At 44.8% G+C, this 14,371-nt stretch overlaps 1 protein-coding gene across 1 annotated transcript in view; it reads right to left on the bottom strand.

Annotated features, from left to right (window-relative positions):
* Window positions 1–13,782, bottom strand: part of ITPKA (inositol-trisphosphate 3-kinase A) — a 39,551-nt gene extending 25,769 nt beyond the window's left edge. The window contains exon 1 of the mRNA XM_051621475.1: window positions 12,957–13,782. Coding sequence (XP_051477435.1) covers window positions 12,957–13,460 — 504 coding nt within the window. The 5' untranslated portion in view covers window positions 13,461–13,782. The remainder of the gene's footprint in view (window positions 1–12,956) is intronic.
* Between the last annotated feature and the right edge of the window lie 589 nt (window positions 13,783–14,371).

Raw genomic sequence — 14,371 nt, 5'->3', positions numbered from 1 at the left:
CACAAACAGAGTTAAGGTTGCTGTAAGAACCTACTTGTTATCTGTGATGATGGTGCTCCATTTTAGTCACTATTCCACAAAAGCTAAAAAAATGAAGAAATTTCAGGAACAAATAACAAACATAGTATCACTGAGGCTGAAAGAATTGTGTTTATCCTGAGAGGACCAAGCATAGCAAATGCCTTCTAATACATAACAAGTTTTCATAACTATAAGAACCATCAATTTTTCTCCATGTCCACTGGGAACGATGAGAACAAATGGCTTTAATTTCCAACAAAACCACAACATTCAGGTGAGATATGAGAAAAGGGCTTTCCAGGAGTACCAGTGAGTTTTCAAACAGGCTTGACAAATACCTGTAAAATCATGGCCTAGCTCAGTCACAAGGGGACACTTGCCACCAAGATAGAACTGGGCTGATCCCAGTGTCAACAAGTTGCAATACTTTTTGAAGGAGTTCTAGTCACGAGCACTAAGATCATTCATCATCAGTGGGCTAAAGATATTGATGTCCTGCAGTACAGTGAAGAAATTTACATGATCTCTTTTTCTGTGCTTTATTTCCATTTCCTGAAAAATATCAAAACTCTCATTTAAAAAATAAGGTCCATCGCACCAACACCTGTTTGCAAATCAGTATTTCTGAAATTACTGTATACGTGCATGCACATACGCACATATATATTAAGAGGTTACTGACAGGTATTTATTTGTAAAATACGCTTACATAACTCTTTTCTTTCCTACCATGATAACTCAGCTTCTAACATCCTAAAATGTCAGGCACTCATTAGCAAAATATCTGAGCAAACTCCACTACTTTGGTATGGGATCTAGGTCCAGACATGTGCCCTTACTCTGCTCCAGTTCCCACAATTCCAAGCTGTAATAGCTCCACTTCAGAACACTGGTAACAATTTAAGTAATTAATGCTCATAAACTAAATTAGAGGCACTCCAAAAAGGCATTCAAGTACTCAAATAAGCAGCAATAAAGTGAAAAGGATTATTAGGCTAAAAATATGGCATGTCAGAAACAGATCGGACATACACTGGGTAACAGTTTGCCATCTGCTCTTCTTACTTATCACAAGACAAAGTCCAGTACTCTGTTTCTCCTGTCCTCCTTCGTCTTCTCCAAACTCCCACCCCCATTTTCATCTAAAGCAGCATGAGCAGCTACCGCTTCACCTGCCAGGAATGCCCCTGTTCAAACAGGCCCACCCTTCGCTGCGGAACGCAAGTGTCAACAGGCGATCGGCGCCGGGGTTCAGCCGGGTGTGGTATTTACCTAGGGAAAGCCACATCCTTCAGCAACCACTTTAACAACCCTGCGCTTTAACACAGTCACCATGAGATTATTCCAAACCACTGTGTTGAAAGGATTTTTAAACAAAACCAAAACCAAACAAACCAACAACAACAACCAAACAAAAAAACCCACACTCCTATTTGGGCTAGCAATCAAAACAAATGAGGCCAGTGTTCCACGCAGGATGGGAAGCCATAAACGGAACGCAGTAATGACGGAGAAACTTGGAATGAAAATGGAAATGGGGACCCTTCCCCTTCCCACGTAGGGATGAGAAGGCCTTCTGAATTAATAAATAGTTGTTTGTCTTTGGAGCAAAAGTAAGATTAGAGAAACTCTTCCTGCCCCAGGTCAGCACTAGAAACTATGTAAGGAATCCAGAGAAAAAATTACATCTCCCTTGAGCAAACTACAGGATCAAAAGAGACTTTCTGTTAACACAACACCATGAGAAAAGAAGTTAAATTTCTCCTCAATATCAGAAGCAAGTAGTCCCAGAAGACAAGAGATTATTTAAGATTTTAATTTCCATTATGTAGCCTTAAGAAAAAGAGTGAAATTCAGACCTTACATAAGCAGGAGCAACTCAACGAAAGACTGAAACTGAAACAAGGCATCTGCCTTCCTGAAGAGTTGTGGGTGTTTGAACAATAGTGAATGTGTTGTACAGAGTATGTTTCTTCTGCCCTGAAGGTAAACAAATGTGTTTACAATCAAGATCCTGAACATTTCACCTTTTTAGAAGCACAAACATCAATTGCCAATTGTCAAGACATGAACCCATCTAAAATGCAAATAAAATAAACAGGGGGTAGTTTATACATAGATCATTTATCTACCAAAACTTTTATCTCAGAGTAAGAGAGATCAAAAAAACATATGAAACTTCAAAGAATTTCATACTGTTGGCTCCTAGCAACAGAACTGCAAGCCACACTCCTGTATCTTGCCCAACCACCTACACCAGCCTTCTGAAATACGGAGCAAGAAGCAGCTTCTATGCCAGATTGGACACAGGCAGCAGAACTCAAGAGTGACCAACATCACCAGCAGAGAAAGAAAAGACAGACATTTGAAATGGCATTTGCAGGTGATTCGTGGCTTATGCTGCACAAAAGGGAACAAGCCGTGCAGGAGTTACTTTACAAGCAAAGACTGATTTTGCTGTCCTGTCTGTTCATTTTCCTGAAGAATGCAATGTAAAAAGGAAAACTGGTGACCTGGCTGCATCACCCTATAGCCATGCCCTGTCCCAGAAAAGATTGCTGCCTATACAATCAGAGGACTGAAAAGGCAGAAGGGGATGAAGACACACAACCATGGCAATGGGAAAGGACATGTTTCTAGAGAATGCAGAAAATTGCAATGGATAAGCAGGGGTGAAAAAAAGATTGTTTTCTGTCACTCTGATTTTAATATCAGAATATTTAATATTGGAACTGGAAACCATGCTCAGCCAGTCCTGCTGCTGGAAACAGATTTGGAGACTGGTGGTGAAGTGATTAACAAGCACAAGGCTATTAGCACTTGCTCCCTCCCTGGTGTCATTGCTGAAGGCAGTCAGTCACACACTCTCTTTGGTTTTTGCTACAAACTTTAGGAAAACAAGTCATGAAACTGTAACAGGGGTCTGATTAATAACCAGATCCATGCAGTTCTTCAGAGAACTCCAAGGACTCACTTCTACCTAACATATTTAAAATATGGTTGGTTGTTTATTTTTCCCCTACTGAAAGGCTTTGGTAGCCATGGTGGCATCATGAGCAACCAATAGGCAAAAGCATCAGGAAGTCAGCAATCTCCATTTTAAAATACCCTCATGGGATTTTTAACAGAATGGCAGGATCTGTCCTGAAACGGGTACTTTGGATTTTAATCTCTTACTCATTCTGTTAGTACAAAAAAGGCAAAAAAGCTCCTTGTCTAAATTCCACAGAGCAAGACAATACAAACTGTATCCAATTATCAGCCCAAAATTCTGACACTCAGCATTTTGCACTATGAAAAGTGAAAGCAGGAGTGTAGGAAGGTTTCCTAGTTTCTTCAGATAACATTCCCCTCTGAACAATGATGACCCTTTGTGGGACCAGCATCACTGTTCCTACAGAACATGCATGGGTGGGAACAGTTGAGGAGGGAGACCACAGCAAACAGAGCTTATCGTGATGAGAACATTCAGGTCAAGTGCACTTGGCCAACAACCCACTCAAACCCTGCAAAAGATAACAAACAGCCAATCTGCACACACGAACGCTCTTCACACAGATTTTTATCCTTTCTATCAGAGCACCACATAAGCATACAGCGAGGCAGAAAAATACAGAGCCCACGTTTTACGACTTGCTCTGGCTCTGCCTCTTTCAGAAGATCAGGGTCTCAAAACCCAGATTTCCTGTACAGCCACTAAAGCACCATAGCACAAGAAGTCTCTGTTTCTCCGTGTCTCATTCTCCTGAGAACTGCTCTAAGAATTGCCCTCAAAGAAGGGCGAAAACTGTTTGCCTCAGACTGAACAATTCCAAGAAAGCTTCAGCTGTTTCCAAGGCTAGAAAAAGAGCAGCCTCTGCAAGTACAGCACTCCTGTGAGTGCCCTCCTCAGCATGGGCATGTTAAACGGGCCAGCCAGCTCTGGCTCACTCTGCAGCAAGCACTTTGGAAAGGAAGGGAGGATGCATCACCATTGCCATGTGTCAGCGCCTTCCATTACTGGAACGTGTTCAGACACAGAATCATGTTTGCACTGGAACTTTAATAATGTCTTAAATGCAAAGCTGAGTACTCAAAAGTTAGAAATTTCCAGAACTTAAATTTTTGGTGCAAAGTGAAGTTATCTTCTTCATGGCAATGCTTAAGTCTTTTCTGCAGCATTCATTATATAGCCTTTAATTACATAATAACATATTGCAGTTCAAATTCACTCAGTGTAAACAAACAATTCCCAACTCTATAAAAAGCAGCTTTTTTAAAAATTCTGTCCTCATTGGCTTTACCATTTTTACTTCATTTACTGGAAACCTACTTTAAGTATAGTTACTGAGTTGTGTGTGGTAGTTTTCAGACAACCATCACTGCAGTAGTAAAACACTTTCCAAATTTTAATAAATTTGTTTTCACAATCTCTGTTATGCAAACCATGTTATTCATATCTTACAGGGAAAATATTGAAGGAAAGATAGGTTAATATGAAAAGTACCCACTAATTTTGAAAGCCAAATCTGAGGTGTCAATTTTTGCTTTTCCTAATACCTAGTGTTATACAGTACTGTAGAACAGCTCCCATTAACTTTGGTTACAGGTACAAATGTTCACCATTTTTGCTAGCAAGACCCATATTCTCAAGCCAGTTAATAGGAGAATGAGAAATACACAATTAGTGGCAATGGTGAAAGTCTGCATAAATAATTTGCCTAGTCTCTCCCAGGGACACTGCGAAAGGAAAGCAGTTTTCCACATCAGCATTCAGCAGCATTAAATCAGGAAGTCAGTCTTTTTCTTTGACCTGCCTGATCTGCTCCATACCCATAAACAGAGGTCCTGTAACACATGGCATCAGTCACTATGGAACTGTAACTTGTCCTTTGAGTTGATCAGAAAACAGCTGCTTACTGCTTGAGAGTCATACATTCTGTGCATCAAGTACTATGCCTGCTTGTAATTAAAGACACTAAAATATTAATATATGCACACTGCAGTCACTTTAGTTATTTTATTTAATTTTCAATGTTTGACCAAATTATTATTTCTTAGTATAGTTGTCTAATATTCTCCTGATGTGTTTGCTTGGGGTTTTTTTGAGAATGTATTTTCCTGTTTTTTAAAGCCATAGTCTGCTTGTCCATTAAGCTTCAATCTTCTGTCTAGCTGAGCCCCCTCAAGCTCACCTGTGTCTGAACAGTGGGATGGCTGAACCCACCCTTCACAGCCGAGCTCAATCCCTTGTGTGCACTACATACAGACTTTGACAAGCAGCAACACCTCAAAGATGAGAAGCAGAAACCTACATTTGATTTGGCATTCCACCTCAGGAAGCAAAGAAATCAGAGCACAATAATGACATGCCATCCACAGTGAGGACCACTGAGAAGAACCAGTGCAGTGTTCTCAAATACATGGAGCTGCTAGAAAAAAGCTAAGGCACAAAGCAAGCTGTGTTCTCTGTAGCAGTTCAGAGTAGTGAAGGCAGCTATAGCTAAGACTGGATCATTTTATGTCAGGATGTGGCAGAGACCAAGGGACAGAATCAGTTATACTGAAAGTGAACGATGATTACCTAGCATGCCTGGAAAACAAAGGCATTCTCTCTGGAGTGTTCAACACAATTTACAAAGAGATATTAGCCTTATCATATGGAAGTTTCATGAAGGCTACAGCAGTTTGCACACATACATCACAAGTGAACCGTGCCACTGCCACTAGCTCTCCTACACAGTTCTGGGATATCCCAGCTTCCTGTTAAACAGGTAATTGTTGATGGACTGATGAATCATACACATTTCAGTGCCAATCACATGCAGACATAACATGTATCTATACCTATTCTTTATCACCTGTAGCCACACCTCTGTTATCAATGTGGCTCAAGTAAGGATAAGGCCAGAAGGCTGATGAAGAACAACAGATTGAATGTGAATAAAATAAAGGTGGTATTAGTGAGCTGGGGTAAACACTTTCAAGAATTTGCATTGACTGCACCACCTTACTTGGTTATTTCAGCCTGTAGATGAGTGTTCCTGGGTTCTGAGTTAATTCCAAGCACCCACAAAGCAGTGTCTGTGACATGCTTCCCATAAGTCACTAATTGGCTCAGAGATTCTGTCCCAAGCTCTAAATCTAGATTGTGTCATGCCTATGATTTTGCTTCAGATGAGCTGCCAACTGGTCTTTGGTTAATTTCTTCCAGAGCTTGCCAAGGATTAGAAGGCTTGGTAACAGGCAATAATACCCAAGCCTGATGGATTCAGGGTAGGTTTCTGTAGCATCAGTCTCACTCTTCCATGTTTTGGAATTTAAAGGAAAGCTTCATCCCTTGTGGGAAACTCAGCATTTATTAATAGAAAAACCCACCCAAATGCTGCTGGTTATGTGTTATCCCAGAAAGCATTCACACTGACAGGAATGGATCAGTTAAGCACTAGAAACAATATACCAGTGTTTTTGCTAGTCTGACAGTGATGAGTAGGTAGTCTCTCCTCTTTCCCTACACTTTTGCTCAGAATGAGGTGGTGGGGACCAACACCTGCTGCTTGCCTTTATTTATTTTTTTTTTTCACTTTTTTTTTTTTAAATATATTTTTCCCCAGGTATATGATGGACAGACAACATCATCTTGCTCGACTTGTGAGATTTTTGGAGGAAGCTCTGTTGATAGAGAAGGTTGAGAAGAGCGCTTAAAAATGCAGTCTAAATCTACAACTATGCAAGATCCAGATTAATATGGACTGACAAGCCAGTTCTTTCTGCCTCAGTCCCCCTTCTCTGTGAAAGTTAAACTGACAGAGAAGGTAGAAGAGAGACAGACACTGACTTCCCTGGTACTGTACGTAAGACCAGATGACTTCTTCCTTCCACAATGTGCAAGGATAATATTACCTTTTCTGCCATCACATTTTCTTGATAATCACCACAAAATGCTGTACGATGATCTATCATTACACATAAATACAATGTGCATTCTCAGCTTCCAGAAATATTAGCTATATTCAGTTACATCAAACTGTAAGCATTTAATCAAACTGATTCATTTTAACACCTTCCATTTATAATAAACCTTAGATGGGAGTTGAGAGGTTATTTTTGTCTATGTTAACTACCACACACTCAATTAATAAAAACGTTCACCCTCATCAAACAAGTCTTATAAGGTACGAGTGTCAGAACCCAAAAATAGATAGACATTCCAAACTATTGCTCCAGCCACTACCCTTTCATTTCAAGACTGGCATGGGTTTTCACAAATAAATCTTCAACTCTACTGAGTTGATGATAGCTTGAAAAAAATCTGCTTAGGCATACTCTCTTTAAATATGAACGCATTCCTCAAAGATGAGAAGTCACTGTTACTTTCTCTCCCTATATAATGAGCACCGTAAGGAGGTCTGACCTGTAGAAGTGCACATAAAAACTTCTCTAACATACTTAATCCAACAGATCGAAAAAAAAAAATAAATTATAATAGAGCTCTTTCCATTTTAAACTGTACACCCAAGCAACAACATGTCCTTTAACACAGAAAAAGTGAAAACTGTCAGAGGGGAAACTGATTCAAAAGAGAAGAATCTTGAAACCTCTAAGTCACTATTTCAGATATATCCAGGATCAAAAATTCTTAACTGGTAAGACATTTAATTGCCTCTCACTCAATTGATTTGGTAAGAGCTAACTCATTTCCTACTAGACAAGAATCCACATTACTAATAAACAGTCACCACTAGAACTGATGCTGCTATGTTTTGATATACTCCACAACTTGAGTGGAGAAGAAACCACCCTCAAACTAAGAGAAGGCTCCCAATTTAGAGTTTTGGCCTAATAACTGTGCAACATGTAAACATGGAACATACTCTACTGCTGTTCACCTTGCATTTGCTTGGTATACAATAAAATTATTTCAGTATATAGGGCTGTCATTACAAATCAACATTTTTTTTAGAACCATGAAATATATTCCATTAAAAGTAGTTGCTCCATGAGCATCAAACTAATGAAGCTTGGTTTCTCCTTGACTGGTCTCTACTGTCCTGCACCCCTATCAGATTAACCACAGCTTGTCACTGTCCTCTATAAACTTGAGCCAAAAAACTTCCAATCCCTTTCATATTCCCATATCCCCTGCCCAATTTCCTCATCTTCCTTCCCTGTTCTTCAACTAGTGCCTTCCACATTCCCTAACCTCACCAGCCCACAGCACTCTATGCTCCCTCCCATATTTTCTCTTAATTAGCCTCGGGTCAAGAGACCTGAGGATAATTGACAAAAAGACCTCTCTGACAAGAGAGCTGCTGCAGCTGGTGCAAGCAGGAAAGCACTGATCGACTAGCCAGTACGCACATGCCAATTTGCTAGTCAACAAGCAAAACAGAAGACAACTGTTGAACTTATCTTGCACTTTTTTTCCCCTGAGAAGAAGAGGTATGCACTTATTTTAGTTTCCCCTCTTCCACCTAGAGGCTAATCTTCACAGAACTTTAACGAGCTCTTGAACAAGCCTTGAGATGCTTATGCCACTGCCAAATTTGGCTGAAATCTACTAAAGTTGTTAAAACTGAATTGACAGAGCGATTACACAAGCTTTCTTTCCTTTAGAAAGCAGGCTAAAAACCCATTAACAGTCTTATGTCATCCCTTCGTTCCCATTCTTCATTTAAAAATAACAATTCTATTCTACTGCATTAGCTTATGTAACCCACCCCTGAGCCGAAGTAGCTGAAACTTTTGGTCAGTATTTATTAAGTGTGGGTGTCTCTCTATATGTTTGACCATTTTAAGGTGCTTGGTATTATGAAAAATAATGGTAAGAAGATCAGTGACACCAGGTAAGCTTCACTAAAGGCCATCCCCCAAAGTTTCTGGGCTGCTATCATTGCAAGCAATAACTGAACTGCTTTTTCTCTAGCAAGCTGTCAGCTGTTCTCATGGTTACAGATCTTGGAATTCGGAATGACAGGTCACAGTTATGAGAACAAGTAGATTTATTTGGCCCGTTTCTATCTAGTAAATAACATTCTCCTATAAAGAGGACAAGAGGCTGCGGTACATTATCATGGTGTTTATTCTCTGTGAAAACCACTTTTTAAAGTCTCTGTCCCAACAAAGAAGGTGCTAACCAGACTGATGCATTTCATACGATTGTTCACTCACAGACTGAAGACAAAAATATATAACTCTTGCACTCTCTCCGTTACTATAAATGGACCACGGCGCTTTCACAGCAAGATTCAACTGTGTATATACACTTCCCAGATGGTGTGAAGCAGGGGTAGAAAAGCATGCCTCCCATCAAAATGCAAGGGAAGGCAACAACTGTTGTCGTAGGGTAAAATCTATTCTGTTGACTGGCTGCTTAAAAAATAACCAGTAATTTTTTACTAAGTTAACTGCCAAGATTTGTGAAGCTCCAGCTATAGTGTTATGTGAATTACATTAGCACAGCTATGTGCAACTGGTTTTCACAGAACAACCATTTCAGCTAACAGGACAGCAGCAGCAACTCTTCACTGCTGGAGAGGTCTTCCTCCAGGAAAGCCAAGCCAGTCCAGTTGTCAAAGCCCCTGCTAATTACTGCCAAATGCAGAACCTGTGCTGAGGAACTGGTGCAGCACCCACTGGCTTCTCTCAAAGGTGGGCCTGCCTAGATGAGAACAGTATTTTATCCCTACAAAGCCAGGCTGGGACTGTACTGTAACCACCAGTCATCAGTCCCAAGGCATTCACTTCCCCCAACAGGGACCCTAACACTCCAGGGATATGCCAACAGACTGCTCCATAAGAAACAATAATTTAATGTTGTCATGATGTGCCGATTCATCTGACCCAGAACGCTCCGTGAAACACTCCACTGAATCATTCAACCTCTTTGACAGCTCCTTGTTTGCCTCTTGAGCTGCCAGGGAGAACCGTCCTCCAAAGAGCATGCTCAGGGACAGTGCTCCCAGACTTACCATCCCAGGATTTAAGGCCCGGCAACTCCAGAGTCACAAGCCCTGCACATAGAGGAAGGGCTCTGGAGCTTCCTGTCTCTCACACAGGCAGCTTTAGAATACACAATACTTCAAAGACCCAACTGGGTCTTGCTTTCTAGGTCAACAGTAGAGGGGCCTCCAGCAGAGAGGCCTGGGAGGGCCTTCTTCAGCTTAGGTCTCAAGTTCCTGGGTCTGCAGATGGAAGCCTTGAAGCCCTGATAACAGGAAGATTATCAGAACTTCTGCTCCTGCTGTTGAAGAGCTGGGCAAGTTTCCAAGGTCCCTGCTAGGCACTGGGGAGTCTGGTAGGCTTGACAGTACAGCAGTCCTCTGAGTGCTGGCCTGAGCTTAGTCATAAGGTGCCAGGTTCGAAACTGATTTCTAACATGTTCAAATAAAAGTCTAAGGAAATGCCAACACAAGGGAAACTTTCAAATGTCACAATTTCCCATGAATTAAGGAACATCAAGTTTGGCTTAACTCCGATTTCAGTTTTCTTTAGAACTCTAGCCTTTGTGTTCCTGAGAATGAGCCTTCTTCTATTAAAATACGTACACTAAAAACAATAAATATGAACAAAACATGCTAATTTACCTCTAAATAGAATCTTCAAAATATAAAACCATCCCTCCCGTTATTCTAAAATTCCTAGTTATTTTCACATGTGCCTGCCTTGAACCCCAAGCCTTGTGTTCTAAAACACAGAACCTTACTCATCCTGCCTCAAGCTAAATTAGTGGAAAGGACACATCCTGTAAAGAACCACAGAGGTTCAAAGCACAGGCTCCTACTTTGGCAAGTTACGTACTGCTTCACTGGAGAAAAAGCATCTCTAAAGGCTGGACGAACCGAGCACAGGGATTGCTAGTATCACAGCATTGTCCAGTACATAAAACACAGGAACAAGCCTGTCCTGGTCATCTCCACGTATCGGCAAGCCCACCGCACAGCCACCTGAGATGAAGGGCAGTGTGCCTGACCACAAGGAGAACATCAGATTCCTAGGATTTGAGCCCTCAGTGGGTAATACAGCAAGGAAGGGCAGAATGAAACCAATTTAATTTATGGCAGTGTCAAAGTTGGTGATACTTGGTTCTGATGTTTTAGCATCCTAGGTACCAGTCCCAGCTCTAGTTGCCCAACTTGCCACAGAAGTCATAACAAGATGACGAACATCAGTTAGAATGCAGGTTCTTGGCAGGCAGCTTGCCCCATCTTCCCCTACACTGCAGGAATGGGAAAGTAACTCGACCATTAAAATCATGAAGTGTGTTACCAGTTGAATAAATTAATAAGCCATTTGAATAAGCTTTAGAAATGAGATATTAAAGAATCCTGCAGCTGCCCTAAATTTTGGAAACCTGCAAAAAGGTCTTTCCAAAAACTGAGTCCTCATAATACCATTCAAGTTCTCCATTGCCCAGGCACCTAAATGAACAGGATATTTCCTCAGTTTAAAATATTTGTAATTCAGCTATTTTCAGTTTGCTTATAAGTCATTGTTAAAGACATCCATGACATCCATCTAAAGCATACGGTTCCTATGAGCGACTTAATACTGCGTACAATACCAATGACTTCATAGATGCAGAAGCAAAACCTTAAAGGCAGCATGGCTTCTTGTCTGAAGAACAGTTTTTGCTTCAGCCTGTATTCACAGACAAGTTAACAAGATGTCACTATGCAATCCCAGAGTTCTGAATTTTTGTTCCCTATTAGTCACACCTACAGCCCACTGCAATAGCAGGGATATTGAGTCAAATGATTCAACAGGCCTTTTCCACCTTTAATTTCTATTCTTCTGCTACTTGCACAAAGACCCCGCAGGTCTTTTGCAGGTCTTACCCCGCATGTAATTTAGAAAAGAAAGCCCAACAGCAATACAGTACTAACTGTTTCTCACAGAGACCAGATTCTATCTCGGGATCAAAACGACAAATTAAGTAGTATTATTATTGGTTTCTTGATATGCAAAGCACAAAACTTTTTTTTTTCCCCAAAAAACAGTCCACAAGTTGATGCAAACAAAGCCAATATTGCACACAGCATTTTAGCTCCTGTACCATGTGTCCTCTAAAGTAGTAAACCCACAATTACCATGAGAAAAGTCCAGCTGGAGGCATCATCTACAAGTTGCATTACTTCCTTCTTATACATTTTTTCAAAACGTATGTTCTGCTTGAAAACAATTCAGTGTCAATGAGCAGGCAGTAGAAGAACAATTTAAGTAGTGGTCTCAGTATATGTAGGAGGTGGAATTCACTAAAGCAACATATTTCAGTTACGAAACACTAAGAAAGATATTATAAGGAGTCAGGCAAGTGTATATTAAGGATCATGGAAAAGCAACTAACTATAGGCCTTTAAAAGTGCACTTCATGGATGAAAGCTGCCAAATTACAGAGGGGATTTACCGAGAAGAATGCGTTACTGCCAGAAAGGACAAAAGCATGGATTCTACCCATTCCAAGCTCCTCCCCAACTCCTGTCACGCTCACAGCAAGAAGCAGCTCAAAAATCGACAACCACAGCCTCCAGGATTTGAAGAGACAAAAAATACCTGCTGGTAAATGCCTGGAAAAAATGTTATTTTAAAGATCTAATAAAGGAGACTGGAAAGAAAACTCAACAAAAAAACGTCTCCCCCGAGTTCTCGGGACATCAAGCACAATTACACAGCAAGGGAAAGAAAAAAGAAAAAAAAAAAAAAGGCTCACTCTTGCCCGGGTTTTCGAAGAGCCAACGTGCAGCAGCGCCTTTCAACCCGGCGCAGCACCCGCACCGCAAGACAGGAGTTTCCCGAAGTCGGCGCGGAGTTGGGCCACGGAAACCTCGCTCCGAGCGGCAGCGCCCGGCGGCCCCGCGGCGGCCGGGGGGCCCCGGGGCCGGTCCGCACCGCCCGCCCCCGCCGGCCCGGGAAGGGGCAGCGCGCCCCGGGCCGACCGCCCCTTGGCGGCCCCCTACCTGGTTGGTGTCCTCGCCGTGCTCCAGGTGCACGATGCCCTGGCTCCTGCACTCCGTGTCGCTCAGCACGTCGTCCTCCGAGTCCTCCAGGAGGGACGAGGAGCCGGTGGAGGAGAGCGAGGAAGTAGAGAGCCTGCGGGACTGCAGGTGTAGCGAGCTGTCCGTCCTCAGCCAGCCGCTCTCCGAGCGCGGCGGCTGCGCCTGCGGGCCGGCCTGCGCCTCCTCGCTCTCCTCGGCGGTGACGGTGAGCCGGGGGATGACGGGCGGCAGCACCCCGTTGGGGGGCCGGCAGCCCCTCTTGGCCGGGTCGGGCAGCTGCCGGGCGGCGGCGGCGGCGACGGCTGCGCAGCGCGCCTCGAAGAGGGAGCGGAGCTCCCCCACGCTCAGCCGCTTGGCCCGGCTCAGGTCCGGGCTGCTGTGCAGCCCCGCGCGGGGCTCCATAGCGGCGTCGGCGCCAGGCGCCTGCCGGGCAGCGCCCCAGGGCCGGCGGCCGGGGGCGTGCATGGGGAGCGCCGCGCCGCAGAAACTTCTGTGTGGCTTAGTCTCCGGCCGCTGGTCGGAGCTCGGCGGCGAGGCTCATGTCCAGCCCGCCCTCCCTGGACAGCTCTGACTCACCCACAGCCGCAGCCGGCTACCCTGCTCGCTGACCCGGCGCCAGGGCCATGGGGCCGCGCTGGGGCCGCGCTGAGCCCGCCCGCCGCCGCCGCCCCGCTCCGCCTCGGCGCTGAGGGGAGGAGCGAGCCGAGCCGAGCCGAGCCGCGCCGCGCGGCGGGGAGCCCCTGCCCGCCTTTTCCCCGCCCTTTTGGTTTCACTTTCCCTGAGGTGGCCCCGAGCAGTGACGGGCGCCTCGGCGCGTCCCGGCGCGGTGATTCCCGCCTCCCGTTCCACCGGCCGCTGCCTGGCGCCCGCCGGGTCCCGGCTCCCCAGGCACGGCGGCCGCGCAGCGCCCGAGCCCCTTTCCAGCTCGGCCGGGGGGATAGGCGGCTTTTGACGCCCTCCCGGGATTTCGAGCCCCTCAGGCCTCCGCATGGCTGGCGGCGTGTGCGGCTGGCGCGCCCTGCCCGCGGGACCTCCCTCCGCCCCGGCCCCCGTGCGGCCGCGGTGCGAGGGCTGCCCGCGCAGCCCCTCGGTGTCCCCGGGGGAGGCTGGGGGGAAGGGTGACTGTCCCCAGCCCGCGGGGACGGGGTCGCTGTGCATGGGCGACCAGGTTAGGGAGTCAGCAGGGCCGAGCTGCGTGTGCTCGGGGCCGCGCTCGGCCCCTCGGGAGCCGTGCAGGTGCCCGCCGCCCGCTCGGGCCCGGTTTCAGTCCGGCTGTAGCACCCTCGCGGTTTGCGGACAGGCTGCAGGGCAGAGCCGTCCCCCGGTAACGCCTGAATTTTCCGTCAGTCAGCGCTTTGCCTGCTGAGCTGTGCTTA

Source organism: Apus apus, chromosome 5 (assembly GCF_020740795.1).
Source record: "Apus apus isolate bApuApu2 chromosome 5, bApuApu2.pri.cur, whole genome shotgun sequence".
In the NCBI taxonomy this organism is placed as follows: Eukaryota; Metazoa; Chordata; class Aves; order Apodiformes; family Apodidae; genus Apus; species Apus apus.
Note: the sequence above shows the minus strand (reverse complement) of the source record. Positions and strands in the feature narration are given on the sequence as shown.